General features: G+C 50.4%; 11 protein-coding genes across 11 annotated transcripts; 7 read left to right on the top strand and 4 right to left on the bottom strand.

Moving 5' to 3' along the window:
* The first annotated feature begins 300 nt into the window (after nt 1-300).
* On the top strand, nt 301-2,220 carry AUEXF2481DRAFT_39797 (uncharacterized protein). The gene has a single exon (XM_013488379.1). The coding sequence runs from the start codon at nt 553-555 to the stop codon at nt 1,828-1,830; it is 1,278 nt and encodes a 425-aa protein (XP_013343833.1). The 5' UTR covers nt 301-552; the 3' UTR covers nt 1,831-2,220.
* A 908-nt stretch (nt 2,221-3,128) lies between these two features.
* AUEXF2481DRAFT_65431 (uncharacterized protein) lies at nt 3,129-4,031 on the top strand (the record flags this gene model as incomplete). Its single annotated transcript, XM_013488450.1, has 1 exon — nt 3,129-4,031. The coding sequence occupies one exon, from the start codon at nt 3,129-3,131 to the stop codon at nt 4,029-4,031; it is 903 nt and encodes a 300-aa protein (XP_013343904.1).
* A 251-nt stretch (nt 4,032-4,282) lies between these two features.
* Nucleotides 4,283-5,011, bottom strand: AUEXF2481DRAFT_46954 (uncharacterized protein; the record flags this gene model as incomplete). Its single annotated transcript, XM_013488437.1, has 2 exons — nt 4,283-4,855; nt 4,925-5,011. 2 exons carry the CDS (start codon nt 5,009-5,011, stop codon nt 4,283-4,285), a joined length of 660 nt encoding a protein of 219 aa, XP_013343891.1.
* Nucleotides 5,012-5,186: 175 nt separating this feature from the next.
* On the top strand, nt 5,187-7,896 carry AUEXF2481DRAFT_39795 (uncharacterized protein). Its single transcript, XM_013488378.1, has 2 exons — nt 5,187-5,348; nt 5,516-7,896. Exons 1-2 carry the CDS (start codon nt 5,229-5,231, stop codon nt 7,811-7,813), a joined length of 2,418 nt encoding a protein of 805 aa, XP_013343832.1. The 5' UTR covers nt 5,187-5,228; the 3' UTR covers nt 7,814-7,896.
* AUEXF2481DRAFT_88708 (uncharacterized protein) lies at nt 7,657-9,045 on the bottom strand. The gene is made up of 2 exons (XM_013488489.1): nt 8,718-9,045; nt 7,657-8,692 (listed from the first exon to the last, which is right to left on the bottom strand). Exons 1-2 carry the CDS (start codon nt 8,893-8,895, stop codon nt 8,004-8,006), a joined length of 867 nt encoding a protein of 288 aa, XP_013343943.1. The 5' UTR covers nt 8,896-9,045; the 3' UTR covers nt 7,657-8,003.
* Nucleotides 9,046-9,401: 356 nt separating this feature from the next.
* Nucleotides 9,402-12,124, bottom strand: AUEXF2481DRAFT_4876 (uncharacterized protein; the record flags this gene model as incomplete). Its single annotated transcript, XM_013488258.1, has 3 exons — nt 9,402-11,635; nt 11,694-11,887; nt 11,946-12,124. The coding sequence occupies 3 exons, from the start codon at nt 12,122-12,124 to the stop codon at nt 9,402-9,404; spliced, it is 2,607 nt and encodes an 868-aa protein (XP_013343712.1).
* A 1,079-nt stretch (nt 12,125-13,203) lies between these two features.
* AUEXF2481DRAFT_39793 (uncharacterized protein) lies at nt 13,204-14,957 on the top strand. Its single transcript, XM_013488377.1, has 3 exons — nt 13,204-13,870; nt 14,001-14,203; nt 14,258-14,957. Exons 1-3 carry the CDS (start codon nt 13,673-13,675, stop codon nt 14,763-14,765), a joined length of 909 nt encoding a protein of 302 aa, XP_013343831.1. The 5' UTR covers nt 13,204-13,672; the 3' UTR covers nt 14,766-14,957.
* Nucleotides 14,958-15,483: 526 nt separating this feature from the next.
* Nucleotides 15,484-17,113, top strand: AUEXF2481DRAFT_212380 (uncharacterized protein). Its single transcript, XM_013488506.1, has one exon. It carries the CDS (start codon nt 15,811-15,813, stop codon nt 17,056-17,058), a length of 1,248 nt encoding a protein of 415 aa, XP_013343960.1. The 5' UTR covers nt 15,484-15,810; the 3' UTR covers nt 17,059-17,113.
* Nucleotides 17,114-17,168: 55 nt separating this feature from the next.
* On the bottom strand, nt 17,169-20,579 carry AUEXF2481DRAFT_73365 (uncharacterized protein; the record flags this gene model as incomplete). Its single annotated transcript, XM_013488476.1, has 3 exons — nt 20,340-20,579; nt 19,840-20,258; nt 17,169-19,782 (listed from the first exon to the last, which is right to left on the bottom strand). Exons 1-3 carry the CDS (start codon nt 20,454-20,456, stop codon nt 17,169-17,171), a joined length of 3,150 nt encoding a protein of 1,049 aa, XP_013343930.1. The 5' UTR covers nt 20,457-20,579.
* Nucleotides 20,580-20,720: 141 nt separating this feature from the next.
* On the top strand, nt 20,721-23,713 carry AUEXF2481DRAFT_39790 (uncharacterized protein). The gene is made up of 16 exons (XM_013488376.1): nt 20,721-20,831; nt 20,884-20,950; nt 21,242-21,324; nt 21,373-21,410; nt 21,617-21,651; nt 21,703-21,756; nt 21,871-21,900; nt 22,047-22,074; nt 22,194-22,263; nt 22,315-22,340; nt 22,394-22,424; nt 22,476-22,532; nt 22,587-22,624; nt 22,768-22,794; nt 22,848-22,943; nt 23,018-23,713. Exons 1-16 carry the CDS (start codon nt 20,780-20,782, stop codon nt 23,495-23,497), a joined length of 1,212 nt encoding a protein of 403 aa, XP_013343830.1. The 5' UTR covers nt 20,721-20,779; the 3' UTR covers nt 23,498-23,713.
* A 233-nt stretch (nt 23,714-23,946) lies between these two features.
* AUEXF2481DRAFT_79699 (uncharacterized protein) lies at nt 23,947-26,233 on the top strand. Its single transcript, XM_013488480.1, has 4 exons — nt 23,947-24,276; nt 24,371-24,568; nt 24,621-24,876; nt 24,935-26,233. Exons 1-4 carry the CDS (start codon nt 24,152-24,154, stop codon nt 25,889-25,891), a joined length of 1,536 nt encoding a protein of 511 aa, XP_013343934.1. The 5' UTR covers nt 23,947-24,151; the 3' UTR covers nt 25,892-26,233.
* Nucleotides 26,234-26,241: the final 8 nt, after the last annotated feature.

Here is a 26,241-nt window from a genome sequence, read left to right as displayed (position 1 = left end):
TGCACCGTGGATCAAAAGGATCGTCTGGGCGGCTGAAGGATTGAGCTCAAGATGTGGAAGTGCGACATATTCGTCGTGAGTCGTGTTGCTATCGACAGACGGCATACTGAGAACAGAGCGCGATGAGCTGTGTCTAGCAGAGGACCAAGGATAGTCAATTCGGTACTCCTATCAAGGCAGAAGGCTGAGGGAATCTCATGTGACACTGAATCCTTCGGAGGATGCGGGATGCAGGTCCGCTGCTGAGGTCCTGACATGTTTCATGCGGATCCGAAAACCCCAGACTGTGGTTATTGGCACTCGTGCAGAGGCATACAAGATGCTGTCCGTTTTGTTAATGGTCAGGACTCCTTGAAGAAGGAGTGAAGATGCACTGAGAATAATTGTACTTGTGCTCTGCATTGCATCTTGCACAAAAGCCAAGCATCGAACCATGACCTCATTACCCCGGACTTTCTTCGAGCGTGTCATGACCGAAGAGCTCTCGGTCTGTTTCTCGACTCTCTTGCCATCCTTTCGATCGACATTAACGAGAAGCATAACTACTCAGTCATGGTTCTCCAAGACGCAATCAACAACAGCGAGCCCAATGCATACGGCGAGTTGCCGACACCAGAAGACGGCGATGCATCATCGCAAACACCAACACGCTACCACATCAAGCTCGACCAGCTGCCTCGGCCTGTGAACCTCTTCATGGTGCCTGTGAAAGACGATGCTATAGTCAAGACAATTCTTCGAAGCTGTCACGAAGCTCAAGCCATCGTTCACCGCCCGTTGCGCCAGGACGAGGTAGACGCCATCAGCTACCACTTTGCAAAATCACTACGGACCGTCTCATGGGGTCCACCTGTCGGTATAGCTGGCGGTGCTCTCGCTGCCTATCGCACAATGAGCAACTACCGCTTCCCTGGCTACACTCCCAAGACTGCAGCCGATGGCGGTGCTTTCAACCCTGACCGCTTTGGTCCTATCCGTGGACAAATGGCTCGTTACTGCTGGCACACTCTACGCTTCCAGCTATACGGTGCTGTCGGTTTCTTCACTGGTGCGATCCTATTTGCAAGTTACGCGACATCGGTCAATGCCGTCGAGGCTGGCTCGGATCCTCGTATGAAGGACTACATCGAGGCACTCAAGCAACGCGCAGAAAGACATAGCGGCCAGATGCAACCACAAGGCCAACGAAATCCCATCATGAGCCAGGAAGGCCGCATGGATCAACAAGCACAGCGTGCATCGCAGAAACTTGGTATGGAGGATGCTTGGAAGCGGCAGGATGTGCAGCGCAAGGCTTCCGACTACGATGACATGAGCCCTACTGGAGGTGCATGGCAGGATGACTACAAGCAAGAAGCACAAGATACTGGTCTTTTGACGGACGACCAGTTGAATGCACGTGCTCGCAAGGAGCAGTCGAATGCTGACCGTGCCGAACGTGCTGAAGAGTCACGAGTTGCTGCTTATGCTCAATCTCGTGTCGACCAGTCGCGACGAAACAACCACAACAGCACAGAAGACTCATCACCTCTTGGTTCATCTCAGGCTGTACCTGCTCCTCGCTCTTCAGGCAGTGCTTGGGATCGTATCAGACAGGAGACTGCTTCCTCGAAGGGCTCTCCCCGTCAGCCACCTACCAATAACTCTCAGATGAGGAACGAGCAGCAGGAGGGCTCTACGCTTGGCGACTCGTTCGCCTTTTCCGCCTCAGACGAGGAGAGACAACTTGCAAAGGTCGAAGCACAGAAGGAATTTGACGCCAGAGTAGAAAAGGAACGTCAAGGCGGTGACTTTGCCGAGAATGGTGGAAAGGGCGGATGGAGAAGATAGATTACACGCCGACATCTTCACACAACCTTGTAAATACTTATCACCTCTTTTGTACCAACATATTCGAGAACATTTGCATCCATACATCTCGAAGTTCAAGAGTCAATCGTCATGTGATGATTCAGCGTATCACAAGGAAGTGGTTCTGACCTTTTGCAGTGCTTGGCTTGGTTGCTATAACATGCTTGGCTTGCAGTTTGTATGCTGTCCGACAAAACACGGAGTCGTGACTTATGCCTATGATAGAAGAACGAAAGGAAGCGAGAAAGAAACATCAGCCAAGGAAAAAAGGTCCACGACACCTTCCAAGAAAACCCCCATGAATCGCGTCCTCTTCATCTCTTTTTTTCCCATGATGACAGAAATTAGACAGATGGCGTGCTAGAATGATCAAACAATGATTATACACAGATGAAACAACTTTATCGCTATCGAACCAGATTCAGACTCTCCTCCGCATATGTAAACGATAATCAGCCAAGAGAAAGAAGCTTACGACGCGCATATCTAATAAATCACCAACATTCCCATGTAGGAAAGGTCAGGAGTTCTTTTATCATGATAGGTTGGTGTGTAAAACCTTGGCATAGGGTTAGAACGCTGCCAAGTGGCGAGATTATGCCTGTTTTGCCGGAGCAGCCGCCTTGGAAAACCAGGAACCCATGCGAATTCGATTCATGTGTGCCAGGGTTTTTTTGATGGAAAGACAAGGAACACACAAAAACCAGGGCCATGCGCTGTTTGGGGAACTGGGGAAAGCTGAATCGGTTTCTTTGCTTTCTGTCCCTCTCTCTCTCTCTCTCTCTCTGTGGAATTGGTATTGTCACTGCAACTGACGCTGGACTTGCGCATTTGACTCTCTCTAGCATATTTCGGATTCTTCTCCGCAAAACGGCTATAACAGTGATTTTGCCTACCAACAAAACAACAAGATTGAGTTAAGACATCGGTTACAACACAAAACACACAACTTCTGGGAGGAATAGAAAAGAGCAAAGAACGGTTCTCTGTACGACAATCACAAACGTCGTGCAGAAAACATGGCTTCTCTACCAATCAAGGATGCAGACTCATCCTCACCCCGCCTATCCTCACACTCCCAATCCCTCGACCTCCGCAGCCCAGCCTCCTTTGCCGAAAGCTTTGAAATGGAAGAAACAACACCAAACACTGGTCTTTTATCTCAAACGGATGATGTCGAGAAACAAACCCCTGTGGATGCTGTACAAGCTTCTTCTTCGTCCTCTTCTTCTCCAAGGACCGATGGCCATGAATACACAATCTCTACAAAGACAAAGATGCTATGTCTAGGTCTTTACTTTATCATGAATCTGGGACTGACATTGTACAATAAAGCTGTCCTTAACAATTTCCGCTTTCCGTGGTTGGTCACTACTTTCCACACATCCAGTGCTGCGGTGGGGTGTTGGGTGATTATGCTCGTTGCACCCTCACAGTTGAAGCTGAGTCATGTGGGAAGTAGAGAGCAACTCATCCTCGCAGCCTTTTCGGTGCTGTTTACCATAAACATTGCCATCTCCAACGTCAGTCTGGCAATGGTATCGGTTCCTTTTCATCAAATCGTTAGATCAACAACACCAGTGGCTACAGTGCTTATTTACCGCTACTTGGGGAGAAGTTATGGAAACATGACTTATATCTCTTTGATCCCTATCATCGCTGGAGTAGGGTTGAGTACATATGGGGATTACTACGCCACTGTCCTCGGAGCATCTCTTACATTCCTCGGTGTCTTTCTAGCAGCGCTGAAAACTGTCGCGACAAACAAACTACTCACCGGAAGTCTCAAGTTACCGGCACTGGAGCTGCTGTTCCGTATGTGTCCTTTAGCCGCCGTGCAATCTCTCCTCTGGGCAACTGCAACAGGAGAAGTATCCCGCTTCCTCACATTTACAGCACAAGGAAAACTCACCACTGGATTAATCTTTGCGTTGCTCGGGAATGGGTTCTTGGCTTTCTTGCTGAATGTTACGAGTTTCCAGACCAACAAGTTGGCTGGTGCTTTGACGTTGAGTGTTTGTGGTAATGTCAAGCAAGTTCTCACGGTTGTTTTGGGTATTGTGTTGTGGGATTTGGTGGTTGGACCGATGAATGCTTTGGGTATGGTTGTTGCGTTGGGAGGTGCTGCGTGGTATAGCAAGGTTGAGTTGGACTCCAAGAGGGCTACTGCGAGATGTTAGATGGATGGAGATGGATGGAAGAAGAGATGGTGTCGAGGCTCTGATTTTGCTTTTAGCGCAAAGGCATGTTGCATGTTGCATGGATGGAAGATGTGGAGTTTTGTCAATGTTTCCAGATCTTGTAGGGTACAGGATGATAGATGTAATTATACGCCATTAACGCCTCGCTGAAAAGACAAGATGCATGTTGGTTGTTGGAGTCGAAGCAGGAAAGGGTCGTGGCTCGTGACAGACAGAGATGGTGGACTCGGTCAACCCAGCGTCTTGATCTTCTTCTTCTTCTTGTCTGGCTGCTTTCCCTTTTGAAAGTCACGCCATGAGCCAATGCGTTCTTCCCTTGACTGCTCCCACTTGCTCTCAAACTCCCTCTTCCTCTTGCGCTCGGCAATCTCGTCTTCCTCCTTCTTCTGAGCCCTGCCCTCTTCCTGCATCTGAGCCTTCATCTTCTTCCTCCGTCTCAACTCCTCATCCACCAGCACCATCTTTGTCTTTTCCCTCCACGCCTTTCTGAACTCAGTATCCGGGTCCTTGACCTCTTCACTATCGGTAGTAAGTTTGCGCTCCCTCATCAACAGCATACGCGCATCTGCTATACATTCATCCAGTTTCGCTCTCTCTTTCTCGTCGAGCAGCGACTTTTGTGCTTTTGCGAGACGGTCAAAGGCGTCTGGTGCCGAAGGGTTTGAGGTTTTGTCAGGATGGATCAGGAGGGATTTCATGCGGTAGCATTTCTTGATGTCGTTGTCGGGCACGCCGGGTTGGAGATCCAGGACAGCGTACGAGTCGAGGCGGAAGGCTTTGAGGATACGGTCGATCTCGGCATCCTGGGATTGATGGTCAGCATGGTCAGCATGGGTGAACTGAGGGCGGATGCGGTGCAAGGGAAGACGGACCTTGTCGAATTCTTTTGATTCTTTTGCGATTGCGGCTAGAATGTATTCATCGGACAACTCCTTTGGCTCTGGCTTCTTGTCCGACATGATGGGCAATAATGTCTGTGTCGAGTGCAAAGAAGACGATGGTTGATCTGATCGAGTAACAGGGCGGAAGGCGGAAGGCACAACCGAGAGCTTCGGCAGCGTGGCACGTGCACCCAAAAAGTTGACGCGGAGTTAAGCATGTGAAAGTCGCACTTTTTCCATCAGACAGGCAGTCGCTACAGGCAGTCGCTACTTCTCTCACAGCACGAACCCAAAGATGGCGCCACATGTCACCGGTCGCATGAAACCGACAAAGCCAAAGAAGCAGCAACGTTCCATCAAGCGCAAGAGAGATGATGTAGACGTGGAAAAGCTGGAGCAGCAGGTCCAGGATCTGGTGAGTCTCGCCTTGTTTGCATCTTGCATCTTGCATCTTGCATCTCGCATCTCTTCTCTCGCATCTCTCCTCTCTCCTCTCTTCTCTGTTCTCTGTTCTCTGTTCTCTGTTCTCTGTTCTCTCTTCTCTCTTCTATATCAACGCTCGAGTCTAACGCTTCTGCGCAGGATCCCAAGGGCAGCTACACGTCCTTCTCCGACCTCCCGCTCTCCCTCCCCACCCAAGAAGGTCTCAAAGCCTGCCACTTTGCTACTCTCACACCCATCCAAGCACGCGCAATTCCCCTCGCCCTCCACGGCTCCGACATCCTGGGTGCTGCCAAGACTGGTTCTGGAAAGACCCTCGCCTTCATCATCCCCGTCCTCGAAAACCTATATCGCAAACAGTGCGTCGGTCAAGATGCAGGTCTGGGCGCCATGATCATCGCTCCCACGCGCGAACTCGCCATTCAAATCTTCGACGTCCTGGTCAAGATTGGAAGAAAGGGTCACTTGTTCTCGGCTGGTCTGGTCATTGGTGGAAAGAGCCTGCAGGAGGAACAAAGTGCTCTGGCGCGTATGAACATTGTCGTCTGCACACCCGGTCGTATGCTGCAGCACTTGTCGCAAACCGCCCTCTTCTCCGTCGACAATGTGCAGATGCTAGTGCTCGACGAGGCTGATCGCATCTTGGACATGGGCTTCCAGCGTGACCTGGATGCCATTGTCGAGTATTTGCCCAAGGACCGCCAGACTCTGCTCTTCTCTGCCACCCAGACAAAGCGTGTCTCTGATCTCGCCCGTCTTAGTCTGAGAGACCCCGAATACGTCTCGACCTCGGAACAAGGCGAGTCTGCCACTCCCAAATCCCTGCAACAAAACTACGTCCTCACTCCGCTACCCGACAAACTCGACACTCTCTGGTCATTTATCCAGACTTGCAAAAAGTCCAAAATCATCGTCTTCCTGTCTTCTGGAAAGCAGGTCCGTTTTGTCTTTGAAGCCTTCCGCCACATGCAGCCTGGTATTCCTCTGCTACATCTTCACGGTCGTCAGAAGCAAACTGCTCGTCTCGACATTACAAAGAAGTTTTCCCATGCTCAACACTCGTGTATGTTTGCAACCGATGTCGCCGCAAGAGGTCTGGATTTTCCTGCTGTCGACTGGGTTGTACAGCTAGACGCTCCTGAAGATGCCGACACGTATATCCACCGTGTAGGTCGTACTGCCCGTTACGAACGCGAGGGTAAAGCCGTCCTTTTCCTCGACCCCAGCGAAGAGGAAGGCATGCTTTCTCGTCTCGAAGCAAAAAAGGTCCCCATCGAACGCATCAGTGTCAAGCAAAAGAAGCAACAATCCATCAAGCCTCAACTACAAAACATGTGTTTCAAAGACCCGACACTCAAGTACCTAGGTCAAAAGGCTTTTGCCAGTTACGTTCGCAGCATCCACATTCAAAAAGACAAGGACGTCTTCAAACTCGACAAACTAAACCTCGAAGAATTCGCTGCAAGTCTTGGTCTACCCGGTGCACCTAAAATCAAGTTCATCGCAGGAGACGACGCAAAGGCCAGAAAGAATGCCCCTAGAGCACAACTCAACGATTCAGACGAAGAAAGCGATGCAGATAAGCAAGAGACAAAGAAGCCAGAAGTACGCACAAAATACGACCGCATGTTCGAGCGCAAGAACCAAGATGTCCTGGCAGACCATTACGCCAAAATGGTTCGCGACGACGATATCGAAGCTTTGGATGGGACTCAAATGTCCGACGACGATTTGTTCAGTGTAAAGCGCAGAATCCCTGTGCAGGGAGAAAAGTCCGATGCAGAGTCATCAGACGACGCGGACGAGCAATCAACACTCGCAGTAGCAGATATGAATCTCCCTCCGGGCGCAAAAGCAGTGCACATCCCCGGAGCCAAAGACGCCCTCATTATCGACAGCAAGCGCCGAGAAAAACTGCTCAAGTCCAAGAAGAAGTTGCTCAAATTCAAGGAAAGTGGCACAAAACTCGTTTTCGACGACGAAGGCAATGCACACCAAATTTACGAATTGGAAGACGAAGATGCATTCAAGGCCAAGGGCACAGCAGAAGAGCAGAGAGCGAAGTTCTTGGAAGAAGAAGCTCAACGTGTCCGGGAATCAGATCTCCTGGACAAGGCCCTCGCAAAGGAAAAGAAACGAGCAAAGAAGGAAAAGCGCAAGGAGAGAGAAAGAGAAGAAGAAGGAGATGCTTCCGACGACGAAGAAGAAGCGCCAGAACTCGCCGATGCAAGTGCAGATTTCAAGAAATTCCTCGCTGGATCGGATGATGGGGAGAGTGCTGCAGAAGAAGAAGAAGACGACGAAGACGAACAGCCAAAGAAGAGACAGAAGAAGTGGTTCGAGGAGGAAGGTCGCAGGACGGATCTTGGAAGGGAAGAAGCTTCTGCGCCGGAAACTTTGCAGGATTTGGAGGCTTTGGCTGCTGGATTGTTGGATTGAGTTGTATAAGGCCTCTTTTATCCCTTGCTTTTTCTCTCTCTCTCTCTCTCTCTCTCTCTCTCTCTCTCTCTCTCTCTCTCTCTCTCTTGTACTGTTGCCACGTTTCCTTGTTCAAAGCATGAAAAGGATATCCTAGATGTTGTATTTCATCTCTGAATTCGTGTTCTATGGCATCCTCATTCCATCTGCTTTAATTCAAAATAACCAACAACAGCACCAAAACCAACATCAAAACCCCAATAGTAACCCAACTCCAATTCCCCTTTGCCTTTCTCGCAACCCTGCCCAATCGTCCCCTCGCAACATCAAGTCTACTCTGAAACCTGTCGACCCCTGCTTCAACATCTTCAAGCATGGCGTTTTGAACATCCATTTCATCACCCATTTGTATACCTAATGCACGTTGACGTTGTATACTCGAAGATAGAACGTCTAATTGTGCATCTTGTTCGCTGAGGACTTGGGTGTGGTAGGTGTGGATTTGATGGTTGGAGAGGGAGGTGTGGTTGGGTGTTGAGGTATCGTTGTCGTTATCGGTGTAGGGTTGTTGTGTTGCATCTCCTAATCCCGATGCTGAAGTGTTGGTGTTGTTGAATAATTTCCCTCTATCCCCATCATCGGGCGAAGAATCTCGATATGGTTTATCAAATCTTACGGCCTTCGACCTCGTAGGTTGTTGGGGTGTTGCTTTTACGGCTGCAAAGTCGGGGGCCAAGGAGGGGTCGTTCGGTGTCGTTGTAGCAGTCGTAGGGGTATGGCCATGAAACTGTTTATCCAAATCTTGATATTGCGTCCTCAACTTCTGCACTTGTGCTGCTAGATCACTGCGAGAAACCCCCTCATTTAGTGACGCTTCTTCCTCTTCTTCTTGTGGTAAAGCTGGACGGCAGAACTCACTCTTCACCCTCTTCAACTTTTTGCTCCAGTGTTTCTATCCCAGCACGCAGAGATTCTAGACTGCGGGTGAGAGGGCCATCGGTATTGTTTCCGGGTAGTTTGAGGCTTTGCGCGCGTTGGCGTTCGAGCAGTGAGAGCTTGATGTGGTCGGCGAGGAGGAAGAGTTGGTGTGGTGATGTTGACATCTTTGCGCGTGCTTTTGTGAGTATATCGTGGTTTGAGAAGGACAACAGTGGTGCGCTCTCGGTATAAGAGTCGCAGTGTCAGGTGTTGGAGTACAGGTAGGCAGTAGTTTGGAAGAGGGGGAAAGTGGGTTTCTCTGTATGCCTGGGAGTTGAAGCCTGGGAAGGGCTCCCCCGGATGATGCGTGTTCCGAGGCTTAAGCGTTGCGGGAGGAAAGCCACGATTGCGAGTGCCAAGACTCACGCCGCCTCTTCTATACCAGAACATCAAGGTGGTCATCTCAATCATCTCAATACTCCCATCATAATTTACTCTAGTCTCGAGTCAAATAACATCACACATTGGAAGAGTTCATGTTCTTCGGGATTATCGCATTAACAATTAGAACTTGTACTAGACAAAAAAGAAAAGGGGTATTAAACTGAAACCCAACGACCAAAAGGAAAAAACATTCATCGTCGTGCTCGTTGCTCAAACTCATGCTCAAAGCTCGAGTTGATGTACATGCTTAGTAGGGAATCTTCTCCTCGTAAACAGGAGCCTCGCGGATTCTCTCCTGGCTCCACTCAATCTTGGCCTTCTCGTTCAGGGTAGCCTCCTCATCAGTAGCAGGGACGTCGTGCTCCTTGCAGCCAGCAACCTCTTGCGAAGAAAGACCGTACTCATCACGGGCGATCCACACAATGGCCTGCTCGTTGAGCATGCTTGGGGGCACAAAGGCGTACTCGAGCTCTTCCTGGGTGTAAGGACGGATCGGCTCGTTGAAGTGAGATGCGAGCTCCTTCTGAACAGTCAGCCACTTCGTGGCGAAGCGCGAGCTGAAGAAGAAGTGCTGGAGCTTGCCCTTGAGACCTGACTTGGGCTTGGGGGAGTCGGTCGATCCAGCAAGAGTAGGAGAGGTCTCGCGGTTGCTGGTAGTGCTAGGCTTGCCCTCCTCCATGTTCTCAGTGGGTGCAGCTGAGAAGGCTCTGCTACGGTCTTCACTTCCTGGCATCATCTCAAGACCGTCAACAATGGGTCCAAGAGTCTTGCTCAAGATGACGTGGTAGACAATGGTGAAGACGGCGAGGATGATGGTGATGATTAGAGGACCAAGAGCCGCTCTGTCCTCGGCAACACCAATGGCGAACAAACCGATCAAGCAGAACTCGAGGAGGTAGACACCAACGGTAATCTGTTGCATGGCACGAGCGTAGGCGCGACCCTTCATGTCGATGGAGTCGTTGCCGACAACGTAAAGAAGCTGGTAACGGTAGGCAAAGTACAGAAGAGCGAATCCGACAGTTGCGAATCCAAGGAGCAGAGGGGCAATGCAGGAGTATGCGATGGCAATGACACCGAGCATGGCGTACGCAGGGTAGACGGAACCCCAACCGAGACCGATCAAGTTGGTGTAACGGTTGTAGACCTTGCGAGGAGTCGAGTCAAGAATGTTGCCGAGGAAGGCAATGAACAGCAGAGGGGCAATGTTGAGTACGAGCATGGCGGCCTGGTTCAACATGGTAACGACAAAGTAGGCAGTGTAGAAGTTGGATGCGAGAGGCAAGTTGCTGGCAAGTAACATTGGTGCAGATCCCGGGTTGTTGACAATCTGCTTTGCGACAGCGGCAGCTCCAGATGAAAAAGTGGTGACGAGGAAGACATCAACAACCTGGAAGGAGAAGTACCAAGCTTGAACTCTCAACTCAACGGTTGATCTGGTAGGCTCGAACATACCAGCCAGCAGTCTCAGAACGATGGGTACCAAAGCCATGAGCACGGCAAGCATGACGGCAGGCAACAGACCAGTAATGACACCCAGGATGACGTCGGGGATGCTGGAAATCCAGGTCAAGAAGGAAATGGTCTCGAGAGTCTTGATGTTGGAAATGACACCGACGAAAGCGACAGGAATGGCCCAGAAGACGATCATGAGAACAACGAAGATGGTTGAGGCGATTAGGATCATGCGAGTGACCATGTTCTTCTTGCTCAAGTTGCCCCAGATGACATCGTTGGGGTGGACGCCAACAACCTTGGGGGTGAGCTTGGCTCCCTTGACCTTTTGCATACCGCTGGAGAGTTGACGGTGAGCAGCCTGAGCATGCTCGAGAGTTTCGAATTGGACAAACACAGCGGGAACCTTCTCAGCGTTGTGGGTCTTCTCGAGCTCCTCGTCGACCTGCTTGTTGAGGCGAGTGATCTCGGGTCTGGCCCAATCAATGGTGTCAACCTTCTTGCCAATGAGCGGGATCTTTCCAAGACGGTGGGTGGGGCGGATCTTGTGATCGACTTCGACACGGCCGCTCTCACGGTCAATGGTGGAGGTATCGGTCTTGCCCTTCTTCTCTGCCTTCTTGTGGTTCTTGACGAACTTCTTGACGAGCTTGTTCTCAGCAGTCTCGAGCTTAGTCACAGCATCGTCTCTGTCGCCGACAACATCATCGAGTTCCTTGGTGTTGGGCTGAATCCAGACACGCGAGACTCCAGTGAACAGCTCACGAAGAGCGCTTTCCTTGAGATACTCCTGGTCGACATTGGTGAACATGACAGTTCTGGCTGACAGGCGACTGCTGTAAGCTACGGAGGTAATGATCGATTGACGAAGACTGATGAAGTAGATGATCTCACGAGTGATCACAACCATGACGAACCCGACAAAGACCCAGGCAAGGATGGCGTGTGCATAGTAGTAGTTGGTGTGGCTAGGGATCGAGACATTACTAAATGACAAGAGATCGAACTGCTTGTTACCGGCACCACCTAAGTGCTCGTTAGATTCTGTATGAGCTTGGAGGATACACAAAAACTCATGACATACCAGTAGCGTTGATGGGGAAGAGAATGGGCCAGGTAATGATAGCACCGACCAAGCAGATGGTGAAGAGGATCTTAAAAAGACGTAGGAAGAGGTAGTTGTCCAGAGAAGAGTGCATCAAAACGTGGTCATCATTGAGACCGCGGAAGTTTTTGACCCATCCAAACTTGGTGTCTGATGGCTGTGGAGTATACTCACTGGGAAATATTAGGAAACACTCAAAAACTGCGTTGTCTTGTGAAAGGCAATACTCACTATTTTCTGAGGAGCGGCAGATAGGTACGCGGCTCGTAAACTCTCTTGTACTTCGGGCGAAGGATCAGGAAGATTGAGAGGATAACTGCTACAATGATGAGAACAGGGATCAGTGTTGACAAGAAAGTCGACGCTGAGGGCGACTGATCGCGGTGACTTCCTGCACCGGTGTCGGACATGATGGCGGTGTTGTTTTCGCTGAAAGCGCTGTGTCAACGCGATCAATCGTGTGGGAAAGATGTCAATGGAGCAAAGCCGAACTGGCGGATTGCGATGGCGGGAATATTTGTATTCTCACACCGCAGATCAGTATGTCGGCTGCGCAAACACGCTTCGACAGCTTTTACTTGTTTGGACGTCAAAAACGGTTGTGTTTGATCAGCCTTGGTCAATAGCCTTTTCGTGGTGCTTCCTGTGGCGCAAAGCTTCAAGGTCCAGAACAAAACAGATCAAGACGGTCAGATTAAACAGTGACACACAGCCACGGAGAGGTCGATTAACTGCTAGGGTACGGAGTTCTTGTTCGCTTTGTTTGGGGCAGTGTTTAGGGTGAGCAACAATTAATTTGGAGTCAACATGCACTCCTTGCATATAATGTGTTATCAGAGGGGGTTGGGGAGGTATGCAAGCCATGATTGATTCGTTTCGAAGCATTTTCACATGGCTGTCTCGCTAGCGTCATCGGGCGTCATACGCGCCATCGACGTTGATCTTTGCAGCACCTCAATCTCTTGGAGCCGTCGACACGGTCTTGGGAGACGATTTTTTTTGCTTTTGATCGTGGGGCCCAAGAAAACACGGACCATTCGATCATCACTTCAAACACTTCAGAACCCTTGAATCGATTTTATTTTCCACTTTGAATTCTCTGGTCCAGCCGTCGGGGGTATGCAGAAAAGGCCCTTTGAAACCATGCCGTGCGGCATGGCCACTGGACAAGGTAAAATGAGCAGTGACGTTTGTGACCTGTACATGGCAGGAACGGAAAAGAATGGGAGCACAGCCGTTGTGCTGGCGTGCCAGCTGCTGTAACGCATGCGGGAGCGCAAAAATATTGTTGACGCACGAGTGTCTCTGGCCATGAGCAGGACAGAGCAAGAAACGGCACATTAACGTGCGTATCTTAATTGCTGACCCCTTTGAAGGCTGGATCTAGATGTACAGCAGCCACAGATGCGTCTGGCCGTGGCTGTGTCGCTGTGGCTGAAGCCGCGAGATGTCGTCGTCGCATACCTTTTTCTTCATCGAGTCACTCGCACTGTCCACGATGTACTGACCACTGGTAACTGGCGGGTTCGCGCTCGAATTTAGGTCGAGGTCATTGCGCATTAGTGGTTGAGAAGGTATGGACGGAGCTCCGAAGGTCAAATTCCGTGTGAACGAAACAGTGGAGATACACCTCAACACAGCCAGCCGGACTTCAAATTTCGAAAGCCACATTGACTGCCGACGACTCCACATGCGTTTGCACCGAAGAAAGAGTTGTCGTCGAGATGCCTAGTCTGGGTTTGCAGAAGGATGAGCAGATCGCGGTAGACGATCAGGGACAAGAAAGATTGATGAGTGATCTAATGCCAAGTCATGCACGAGCTCCTCCAGTTGACCCACGAATCGCAAGAACGACAACGTCATACCGTGAACGTGATCCTCTCTCAACGCGTCTTCCTGGACGTCTATCTTCAAACACTACCTAGCATCGACTACCACAGACCAGGACAACAACTGTCATGGATTTTGCGTTACAACACAAGGGCCAGCTGGGCGCCGTCACAGCATTGGTTTTGTACTCTGCCGCCAAAAATAAACTGACACCAGGCGGCATTGTGGCCGCGGTCGTGACTGCGGAAATACACATGATGCATCCCTGGGGTGTGTTCTTCAACCTCCTCGTAGGTTTCTTCATTGCCGGTACTGTGGGCACAAAGGTTAGTCCTCCATGACTCTGCTCCGAGGTCCTCAATCTCGGGGTACTGCACTGTTCAAACTGTGGAACGCAATACTTCCATCAGCGGCGTTGCAGCACGTGCCAAGCAGTCGTACTGACAACACGAAAAGATCAATCATACAACAAAGAAGACCCTCACTCAATCTGCAACCGGAGGAGTAGGTGGCGAAGGTGCACGTAACTACGCCCAAGTATTGGCCAACTCGGGCACGGCATCAGTATTGATCTTGTGGCATCTCTACGCCTCGCAAAAAGGAACAGGTTTGAAGGATGAGTACAGCTTGACTGATGTGATTCCGTTTGGCATTGCTGCGTAAGTTCTGCTTCTGTTTACAGTAATCAGAGACAGCTGCTGATTCATCTCAAGATCTTATGCTGCTGCCGCCGCCGACACTCTCAGTAGCGAACTTGGTATTCTCTCACCAAGCTCTCCTGTGCTTATCACTGCGCCCTGGCGTAAGGTTCCTCGCGGAACTAACGGAGGAGTCACGATCACTGGTCTTCTTGCTGGCCTTGCAGGCTCTGTTTTCATCTCTACACTTGCATACTTCACCCTGCCCTTCTCTCGCATGGCATGGACTGGAGATTCCAAGTTTCTTTTTTGGGTCACCTTGACCCTTGCTGGATTCAGTGGTACTCTCTTAGACTCTCTGTTGGGTGCCTTGGTCCAGGCTACCGTTGAGGACAAGAGCAGCGGCAGAATTGTCGAAGGAGACAATGGCAAGAGAGTCAAGGTCACTGCAGGAGGTAGCAGAGTTCAGAGAGGTATGGATGTGCTCAACAACAATGGCGTCAACTTTGCTATGGCTGCTACAGTTGCTGCTGTAGGTATGGGTGTGTGGAACTCGATGGTGCAGAAAGTGATTCTGGCTTAGACCTTCTTGAGCTTCGAAGATTCGGGTTTCAGCTGGCGAGCGATCTCTCAAGTGCAAGCTTGGGTCTATATATCATCGAGTAACCAAACGTATTACATCCATTTGCAGTCACCTTTACCAACGGTAACACACGATGTTTTTAGTAGCAGCGATGATGCTCTTGGTGGAGCTGTTATGCCAAGACTTTTTCGTGAAGGGTACGACCCTGTCGCTGCCTTTTAGACATGGGTGAACACGACATGACAGTCGCAAGAGTAATCTGGTCTATAGACTGTTCGGTCGAATTTGTGCTCTGTCTTGCTGATAGTATGGGTCCCTGTCGTCTGGTGGTGGGCAGATACGTTCTCGTGAATCGTCCACTTGTCCACTCCAATTCTCCATGTCTAAACATTGCTCGCGGAGCACGTGCATCCCAGGACCGTCGCCGTCACTTCGCCAGACTTGTCCAATGACATGTTTGCCAGTTATCTTACCCGGAAGAGTATATGATCAACAAATGAGAATAGCCAGGTCCCAGTTCTGTAATCGAGGACATCGCGACGCAAGCTATTCGATTCCCACCCACATATCTCTCAACGACCGACCAATCGCTCTTCCTATTCAGAAACCATCATCGATAATAATACCAGGATTACCTCTTTGTATCAAGTCCCATCTCTGCCAGTATTCAGTGAGCCACGTATAACCAGCCTGTATCGACTATTCTTTCGAAAACATGACCGGAAATGGAGGGAGCGGGACAAGCCATAACGCGTGACGTAGCCGGTTTTGTTTGTTTCCTTCGCGGACCCCTGCTTCGTCCTTTTCTCAACTCCACACATCCTCTTCAATCAGGATGTGAATGTCTTGTGGTTGACAGTACGTAGACGCCTTTCGCAACCAGGTAAGCTGTCGCAATGGCAACAAAGGGATGTAGAAGCCTGCACGCAGCCTAGCTCGCCGCCCTTCCTCTGTGGTGATCATGACGCTGCGTACAATCAGCAGAGAAGTATTTCACGTCAAGCATACAGATCATTCGTGAATATCCTGAACGACTCCCACGAGCATGACCATCATGCAGACCGATACCAAACAGGAAGCTCTGAAAGAACCGACCTCTACGGAAGGAGACTCATCATCCATCGTGGAGTCCGCGTCGGAGATCTCAACAGTGATCCACGAGCATGAATCATTCGAAACCTTCCAGCACAAGGTGTATGCCCTAGGCACTGAACTCGGATTACACTTCAAAGACGTTACAAGGATCGATGGAGGCTACAACAATCGTATCATCGCTGTTACGATTCAAGACTTCCCAAGCAAAGCAGGAATCCAAGACACCCAAGCTATCTTGCGGATACCACGTGGTGATAGGGAACTTGACGCTGATGGTGACATAGTACCTGTCGTCATAACAAGCGATCCCAGGATCTTGGATGATGCGGCTGTCCTTCATCTTCTTGCAGGGCGCGTCCCCAAGGTTGCAGAGGTGCTTGGATTCGATAGTACGCTTGACAATGCTATAGGCTTTCCCTATACCCTGTACACCCGAATTTCTGGTGTTAATCTGGCATCTGTCCTGGACGAGATACCTATGGAAGATATGGCTGTCATCGCGTCAGAATTGGCTGAATTCTACACAAGGTTGCAGGATATCAAGTTCCCTGTCTCTGGCAGACTTCTCCACGATGATGATAAGGAGCCTCTTCTTACAAAACTACCGCCGGGACCATCAGAACGCGTTGAGGCTACGATGGAAGTGGCTGTACGCGGCTTTCTCCAGAATAGCGGCTGGGACGATGAGAGAGATGGCCCTACCATTCCAGTCACATCTTCCTTGTACAAGCAGTTTGAAGTTGGTATTAAGCATGCACTTCGACCTCATGAAGGATACAAGCCTGGGGAATATGACTTCCATGCAGAATTCCGCGACAAACTCAACAGTATGCTCCAAGAAATGAAGAGCATGGGGTGGTTCGACGCTGATGAGACAACCACCACTGACAGTGTGCTTCATCACTGGGGCTGCATGCCTCGAAACATTACGGTCGAACAGCGTGAAGATTCCTCTTGGCACCTCACCGGTATCGTTGATTGGGACGAGATTGACTGCTTACCACCTGTCCTGACACGCAGGCCCCCCTTCTGGCTTTGGGATCGGCTCGATGATGATTTACTGCCCGAAGAGATGCAAAGATACAAGGACGACGACTTCGACTTTTTCCCTTCCGAGGTTAACTCTAAGCAGTTGACCGCCGCAGGCGCGAATATCAAGGAAGTCTTCGAAAAAGCCATAATTATGAAATGCTCCTGAAGTTATTGAGGAATCTGGATAAACATCGTACTTTCATACTCGTACATCGTCTCGTACTGTATCATAAAAAAACAGCTCGAAAAGGGTATCATCTCTACCACGCAACAAGTCTACTGCACAATCGCCCTCAATGCCTGCAGCAAAACACCGAACACAACACCCTTCCCAACACCATCAACCTGCAAACAATCAAACACCCTCCCCAGCGCTTCTCCACTCGCCGCGGCTCCCATGACAGAAGTCAACGCAGCGGGCATACCCCTCTCAACTAGCAAGCCTCGCGCCTTGACTCTGAGCGCCTCCTTCTCTTCAGCAGTCATCTCTTTCGGCCAAGCCTTCAATTCTTCCTCTGTAGGCAGAGAGTTCTCTCGTATCTTGAGAACTTGAGCTGCGATGGAGGAGTCAGAGGTAAAGGTCTCAATGACGTTGGTCTGTATGAGCTGGCGAATGGCTTCGAGTTGCGGGTTTCCAGGGCGGAGGAGGAAGGATTTTGCGGCGTTGAGCAGAGTACGGCGGATGTTCCATGCTGAAGACAAGGTGTAGAGTTCTGTGATGACTGCGAACATCAACTCGACGGCGACTTGAGTCTCTTGTTCCGAGATGGGAGGTGTGGTCTTGGTCGGTTTCGCTGCGGCTGGAGTCGTTGCTGGAGTTGGTCTTGCGGAGGTGACTCTTGCTGGTGTTGTTTCGGGAGATCTGGACGTGCCTCGTGATCTGATGCCTGAGGTTGGGTAGCTCGATGCGGGCGCGGGGGCGTCGGGAGAAGCATAAGTCATGTCATCGATGATTCTGGCGGGCTGAGCCGATACTGCGGTTGGCGAGGCATAGTCGTCAGGGATATCGGACGGTGGAGGAGGAAGGTGAAGCTCAGTGTCAAGCTTGGACAAGCCAGCCGATGACGAAGTACGACTGTACTCTTCACTCCTTGTGCCTTGGTACGAGGCACGAGGAGATGATAAGCTAGGTCGGCTTCTCCGGTCGACAGATTGCTCAGCTCTGTGGATTGATTGAGCAGCTGACGGGACACGCTTTGACAGCGACGTAGTGCGGGACAGCGGCGCAGGCACACTTCGGGTACTGTCTGTGCTCTGACGTTCGACACCGACATTACCCATGCTGCCCATATAGCTGTCCTCGAGAAAGTTGGCAGGGTTCAGCGAGATGGACGAGCGGCTGGCATTGTGGTTCGAGGCGACAGAATTGCGCTTACCACCTCCGAGAATGCTCGTGACACCGCCGAATATTGCCTTACCGCCCCCGGCAACTTGAATGGGAGCTTTGGTCAATGTGTCCATCATGCTCTTGCCCATCTGATCAAAGGCAACTGGAGTTGGCCATCCGAAACCCTTACTGCCACCCGGAGAACGAGAGGCACCGCCGTCTTTGTCCAAGAAGCGCTTCATGCCCTCACTCTCAGCAAGTGGTTGCAAGCGAACTGCGTCGTTCAGGTAGCGTTCGAGGTCGTTTCTCAAAGCGTGCTTGGTATTGTTTTTCCATGTTGGCAGATTGGAATGAGAGTCGGTGAAGCGAGTGCCTGTGATGACGGAAATGCGACGGAGGACTTCATGCAAAGTTTCGAAGTCTGTATACTTGCGTACAATCATCCAACCAGGGAAGCTCGAAGAAGTAGGCTCGATCTGAATCATGTAGTCAATGTTGGGCTTTGATCGCATGACGGTGCTGTTGCCCGGCGACGCATCGTCAAAGATGTTGATGGATGCATTGTGTAGAGTCAAGACCGGCGGTGGCTTGAGACGGAGCTTGTCTTCTTGGCTAGACAGAGCAGTTGGGCTTGTGGCGGGTAGTATCTGATCGAAGCTGGTGAATGGCTTTCTTGAATCTTCTGATTGTCTCTCGGTCGACTGGGCAGTAGGTGAAGCTCTTGAAGCCTCTGACTTTGTAGTGTCGTCGGCGTCACCTTGAGACGATGAGGGAGTCATGATGCCTTGGGTGGTGGTTTCAGATATATCGCCGCTGCTGCCAAGAGTAGACGAAGCGTTGTTTGACCTCTTTGCTTCTTCTTCAGCGATCAGCTGGCTAAGCCTCTGCGCTTCTCTCATAGCCTCGTCCATGGCTTCCTCGGCCTTGTTACGACTAGCCTTGCGTCGGTGCTCGCGAACGGCTTCAGGGCTGGAAGCTGGCTTCTCGGCTTGCTCGTCGACGGCGACTTGCTTCTTTGACGATTGGCCGTTGACAACAGCAGAACCTTCGACGCCAGCATCAATGACCTCCATGAGCTCAGGCTCTCCGTCTTCAAGCAGGTAGACGATCCACTGGTTGATGAATTCTGGCTTTGAGCAGCTGTCGACGGTCATGGACAAGACCAGCTTGGCCAGAATCTGCTTGAGGAAGATGTGGGCAGGGGCGCTCATGTATGTCTTGTTGTCGAGGTACTTCAGCAGGATGTCATTGGCGACAACTTTAAGCTTCTTCTCTTGATGTTTGGCGTCCATGATGCTCGCGAGACTGCTCTCGGGCTTCATTTCGAGGTAGGCATGGACGGCGTCTTCGGAGGTGGCATTGGGTGAGGCGTTCAGGGCGGCGGCGAGTTCATTGAGGAAGACGATGACGATCGAGGACGAGTTGGTAACAAAATCGAGGAACGTGTCAACGGGGCGCTTTCGAGAGAGGTGGTTGGAGAGGGAGACGAGGAAGCTGACGAGAGTCTGGCGACAGGCTGCCGGGAATGAGTCTTCGCCGGGCAAAACAGGTGAGTACCACCAACTACATGAAGTCAGTCAGCAGTGGAACGAGAGTGTGCGAGCATGTGCTTGGACATACGTGACATAGTCGCGGATGATGGCGTCTGTAAAAGCACTCAAGGCGGCAGCCGTGTCTGGACGGAAGGTCGAGAAGTCGCTCTTCTTGAGGGCCAATGGCTTGATCTCAGTGTCGTCGTCGTCCGTGTCTCCGGCGTCTGTCTTGTTGTCGTTCCATTGCAGCACGCGCTGGACGACCTCTAGACCAATCTCCCTTCTCTTCTTCTGCTCAAGCTCCTTCGCACCGAGTCTGTCAGCCGACGAGTGCGCAGAGTCCCATGTCGCATGCAGTGCTATACCGCCGACCACACCAATCAACAACAGTCCAACTCTTCCCAGGATGAAGTAGGTCGTGGCACCCAGGCCGACCAGACATGCTCCAAGTGTTTCGTTGCTCGCGTGCGAGATGAAGCGTAGAGCTCTGTCGCTTATGTCTTGGATCTGTATCGTTGCAGCTGAGCCTGTGACTGCAGCTGACTTTCCACCATCGTTTTGGCCATGGTCGTTTTCATCAACCGTCACCTTGTCGTGAACAGGCGTGTCATGCTCTTCATTATTCTTATTGTTGATATGCTTCATAGCGTCATCCGTAGAAGCCGGCTGTGCTGCCATCGCTGTCGCGTGTTGGTTATCGTCCATTGTCGTTCATGCAAGAAACTTCATCCAAGGAAGAAGTTGCTATTTCATTCTTTCCGCGTAAATGATAATTATAATTATAACAGACTCCTGAAACCGTCGTACAAACGGCTGTAACTGTCCAACATGCATCTACGATGCTCATGCCCAAACCCTCTCCCTGACTTCCGGAGTCTCATCATTCGCCGCTAAACGTCTGTGCGCTGCGGGGCTTGGCGTGCGTCGCCAGCAGTGTGACTCCTTCCACAATTTTCGATCTGCCTATACAGCTGTTGTTCGCCCTTGCCATATCAGCTGTTTCTTATCGCATCGCGCAGTCCGCAAACATGCCAGCCCCCAACATGATTCCGACCACCGATGCCGAAAGGCTCGCACTGAGTATTCATCACCTATCTCGTTTACATGGACAAAAATCTCATTATTCCGATAGTCTCCCACAACCTTCAGGAGGTCATGAACATTGAAATTCTGGAGAAGGTCTACCAAGAAGGCAGAACGTAGGTCAACAAGGCGAATATCATTATGGCGAGCAGGATTCCTTGGCATCTCTTCCTCGAGCTATATGCGGCTCTTCCGCAGGTGTTTCCCATGTACCGCGAGGACTATTCTTGATGTTCCTTTTTATGAGCTTTGCGCGAGCTACGGAAATGCGGGGATATTAGCGATCTCTTCAGACGCATCACCAGATCTTCGGAAATAGCTCAGGAAGGATAAGAGGAACGGAGAACAGAACACTTCTGCTCGCCATGATTAACCTCACATTGTGGCAATCGACTAACATGTACCAGCCCTTCAATCTACTGGGGTACTGCTACAACTGGTCGTCCCCATTGTGGTTACCTTGTCCCTGCGATGCAAATTGCTTCCTTCCGTAGGTCTTGAGGCCCTTTCTGACAGTCTCAGCACTAAATTCTTCTAGTTCAGGCCGGCTGCAAAGTCAAGATTTTGCTCGCTGATGTGCGTTCTTCTTGAGACTTTTTGTGTGATCAGTATGCTGATGACCAGGAAAGATTCATGGCTTCCTTGACAACTGTGAGTAACCCTAAAGATATCCGCAAATGTGGAAAGGCAACAGTGTCATGGATATTCTTGCTAACAAGAGCGTAGTGAAGGTATGCTCATTGCATTGTGCTCTTTGAAGGACCAATCTAACTCCTGTCAAGGCTCCCATTGAGCTGGTCAAGTACCGTGCCGAATAGTACGTGCCAGAATGCGTGTACGATCATTCCGAAGTCTAATCGTCTTGTAGCTACCGTCACTGCATCACGAGTCTTCTCAAGGCTGTTGGAGTTTCCACTGACAAGTAAGTTGATCTTTGTTCTAGCGCCTCGGGAGCAGATGAATCTTCCAAGACGCTCCTCTGGCCATGGTCTTCGCATTCCTCAGTCGAGCAGACTTAAACTAACATTCTAAATAGATTGGAGTTTGTCCTCGGTTCTTCCTACCAGTAAGTTGCTATGACGTTGCACGTGGTGGTGTCAAAAATCTCTAGATTCCGTGTGGAGCTAAGCTTATTGGCATTACTGGCTGCAAATGGCGATGGAGTGTATATTGCTTCGTCGCAATCTCGAACACATTACTGACAAAGGGCAGACTTACCCCTGAGTTCAACATGGACATGGTACGCAGATCAAGATGAACACCTTATGTTCTCGATTCTCTCAACGGAGCGGTCCATGGGCACGGCCTCATCTCTGGCTCTTCTCGAATAGCTTCACTGACCACGTATTCTACCAACAGTACCGTCTCCACTCCGTTGTCTCATCACACGACGCCAAGAAGGCTGGCGCCGAGGTCGTCAAGCAAACTGGTGTGTGGATTCGAGCTTCCAGGAGAGATTATCAAGCTGACAATTGAACAGACAACGCTCCTCTGAGTGCACTCATCGTATGACTCGGATCAGATAGGCTCTCAAATTTTCCTGACTAACATGGATATAGTACCCCATCATGCAATGTCTTGACGAGCAGTGTAAGTCTTTCGCCAATCCAGAGACCGTACATCAGCACTGACATGTTCCAGACCTTGACGTGGATGCTCAGTTTGGTGGTGTTGACCAGAGGAAGATCTTTGCACTGTGTAAGTCTTAAGCCGTCTACTTCCAGTATGACGAGGATTGCTAACAACTTGCAGCAAAGGAGATTTTGCCCAGAGTAGGCTTCAGACAACGCGTGAGTATATCAACGAGGGGGCGCCAGGACGTATGAGCGAGATTGGTATCCGAAACCCTCAACGTCACCTGCTAAAAAAATCATCAATCTGGCACCCACCGGCTCGCATCTTATGCCGAACTTCTGCTAACGTAATGCTTCAGGCACATCTCATGAACCCTATGATTCCAGTGAGCATCCCCCTTGAACTCTTTCTATCGTGTGCGTGCTAACATCTCGTCAGGGTCTTCAAGGATCAAAGATGTCAAGTTCGGAGCCCGAGTCCAAGATTGATCTTCTTGACTCTGCCGAAGTCGTCACCAAGAAGCTCAAGAAAGCCGTACGTATCATTTTCCTAGTCTCATGTCTTGATTTACTCCGTCGTCGAGGCCGCACTAACTCTGCTCTCTGAAGGTCGCTGCTCCCAAGATCGTTGCCGACAACGGTATCCTCAGTTTCGTAGAGCACGTACTTCTCCCCTTCAGTGCTCTCCAAACCGGCGAGCCGAAGTTCGTCGTCGAGCGCAGGGAAGGCGAGCCCCTCGTCTACACAACCATCGAGAAAATGCACGAAGACTACGCCAACGACATCCTCTCTCCTCAAGCACTCAAGCCCGCCGTCACAGTCGCGCTCAACAAGCTGCTCGCACCCATCCAAGCAGACTTCCAGAACAGCGAGGAGTGGCAGAAGATTGAGAAGCTCGCTTACCCTCCTCCCCCTGCCCCTGAGAAGAAGGTCAAGGTTAAGAAGGATAAGGGTTCAAAGTTCCCCGGTGCCGCCAAGAAGGATGTTGTCGCCCAGCCTGATGGTCATGTTGAGGGTCCTGGTAGCGCTGAGGTGAATGTCGGCAAGGCTGAGGAGGCCCTCAAGAATTTGGATGTCAAGCAGGAGTAGAAGTCTTGCTCCTGGTTGGAGACTTTGCAAAAATAAAAGATTTTGCGACGCGCTGATAGTGTGTTGATTACATATCAGAATAAAAGGTAGACTGACGCTTGCACTGTCATTCCAGACTCTTCCGAGTAGCCGTGCAAACTTGGCCACAGTCATCGCTTCCTTTGCATGTCACGTAGTGATCAGTGTCATCGTTTCGCTCTGGTCGCGGCAGCTCACGAATACTGTCAGTGTCTAATTGCCTCGACCCGAATGATACATTTCGTTTCACTTCGACTCTCGACAACGAGAAGATGAGACTGTTACTAGCCTGTTTCGATTACCAAGGTAGGAGACTAAAAAGTCGCAATATCTCGGATAGTTTTTTGGCGATTGCGTGCTCAAACGACAACTTTACGTGACAGGCGGGGTTATCCCATCACACCTTTACCTCTTCTGCAGCAAACATCACTTTTCGATTCAATTGCGACATCTATACTCGTCCCGTTTCGTTGTGTCAATTGTCCTTATCTAAGCATTTTGTGGAGCTTGAGATCCTTCAAGAGTTGCGTGATGGATCTTTGCCCTGGAGGTGGAGATGTAAATATGGGTAGGTGCCTGGGTTGGTCAGTATTTGTATTTTCGCTACAGTAAAGAGAGGAGTAGTAGTTGACAATCATGGATGTCAAAACTGTTGCTATTGTAGGTGCGGGTGTTAGTGGCGTTTCCTCTGCTGTTCATCTCAAGAATGCTGGGTTGGATGTCACGGTGTTTGAGCGTGGGGACGTCGCTGGAGGTGTTTGGTATGTTCTTTCACTCCTTTCCATCTCTCCCAACGGATTCGAGTTGCTCGAAATCTGTGGCCAGTGGAGTATGAAGCTGACTAGTCGACATCAGGGTGTACAACGATCGTACAGCGATAGAACCTTCATATCCATCCACGATACCTTCGACTGGAGACTCGCCGGCTTTCGACTCTTTACTCAAGATCAGCAACCGGGGGGAAAGAAGAGATAGTCCAGTTGATCATGAATCAATTGACGCGACGAAAAAAACCGGCAAGGATGATTTGAACATTCTCCATGCACCGCCAGGGTAACGTTTTTCCTTTTCCGCTTCCCATCACAACATACTGACAGTCAGCAAGACCTTGCTATCAAGGTCTTCACAACAACGTCTCGACACCAGAAATGAAGCTTCGCATTCACGGTTGGAAACCGAATACTCCCGATTTTGTCCCCCATGACGTCTTGGCGAATTATATCCAAGACACAGCCGCTGCGAATGATATACTCCCCAGCATCTCTTTTCGAACACGGGTCAACAAGATAGAGAAGAAAGATACGAAATGGGAGGTCAATGTGTCTAGACTCGTCAATGGCGAAATTGAGACGTCAAGTCAGGTAAGTGACTGCAGCCTGGTAGAAGAACACACATGGGCACAGAGCTAACATCAAACAGCATTTCGACGCCGTGATAGTAGCAAGTGGACATTACCATGCTCCCAATATTCCAGATTACCCTGGTGTCTCATCTTGGAAAACCGCTTTCCCTTCCCGGATAAGCCACTCCAAGGTCTATCGCTCACCTGCCTCTTTCGCCGGACAGAATGTCCTCGTCATCGGCGCTGGGGTCTCAAGTACAGATATTTGTCGCGAACTAGGCCCTGTCGCGAACAAGGTGTTCCAATCAAGTCGAGGAGGAGAATACGATCTACTCCCATCCATGTTACCGGAGAATTGCACACGCATTGGCGCAATAAGGTCTTTCTCCTCCCTCGCCTCTCCAGATCTCGAAGATGGAGATGCATTACCAGGCACCATCACTCTTTCTACCGGCGAGCAACTCACCAACATCCACCATGTCATCCTAGCAACAGGCTACCACATGTCCTACCCTTTTCTCTCCCTCCTCCACTTCGACGATCTCTTACCTCATCAAGCGTCGGAGACCGCTCTCGTCACAACAGGGCAGATTACGCATAACCTGCACAAAGATGTTTTCTATATCCCTGATCCGACCTTGGCGTTTATAGGTGTCCCCTACCATGTAGCAACGTTTTCATGCTTTGAATTCCAAGCGATGGCGGTGGCTGCAGTATTTTCTGGTTCTGCGAGATTGCCGGTGGAAAGAAGTATGAGGAAGGAGTATGTTGAAAGGGTCAAGAGAAAAGGGGTGGGAAGGGGTTTGCACTCTTTGAAGGATGATGAAGGCGAAGTCAAGTATGTGAGGGAGATGATGGAGATTGTGAATCAAGGGAGAACTGAGGCGGATAAGGTGGAAGGACATACGCAAGAGTGGTTTAGAGCGTATGAGAAGAGGCTGTTGAGGATGAAGCAGACCAGAGGGGCCAAAGAAGAGAAGGAAGGAGCGGAAGAGGCGCAGGAAGGAGGTGTGGGACCGCTGGAACAAGTGTAGGGGATCTAGAAATCTCTTGTCCGCAATTTAACCCCTCGCAACAAAGATGATAACAGACTCTTTTACAGGTTCACTTCTTCTTGGCGAGTCTAACACGCCATTGTATTGTCGCTGATAGTCTTGTTGCTGATAGTATTTTTGCTGTTAGCATTGTCGCTGTCGCTCCGCGTGCAATTCCCGCTGTTCGACATGTCCGGGAGGGTTGGAAACGACAAATTTGCATGAGAATAGACGTTTTGGGACGATATGTTCAATGGCGTCGTACATGGACCGCCATGATATATGTGAAACTGAGAACATCCCCGTCTCTCGTTGGCCTGATAGTACTGAGTCGAAGTAATGTGCGCGTT

The sequence above is a fragment of the Aureobasidium subglaciale genome (assembly GCF_000721755.1).
Source record: "Aureobasidium subglaciale EXF-2481 unplaced genomic scaffold scaffold_10, whole genome shotgun sequence".
NCBI lineage: Eukaryota > Fungi > Ascomycota > Dothideomycetes > Dothideales > Saccotheciaceae > Aureobasidium > Aureobasidium subglaciale.
This window is presented reverse-complemented; position numbering and strand designations above follow the sequence as displayed.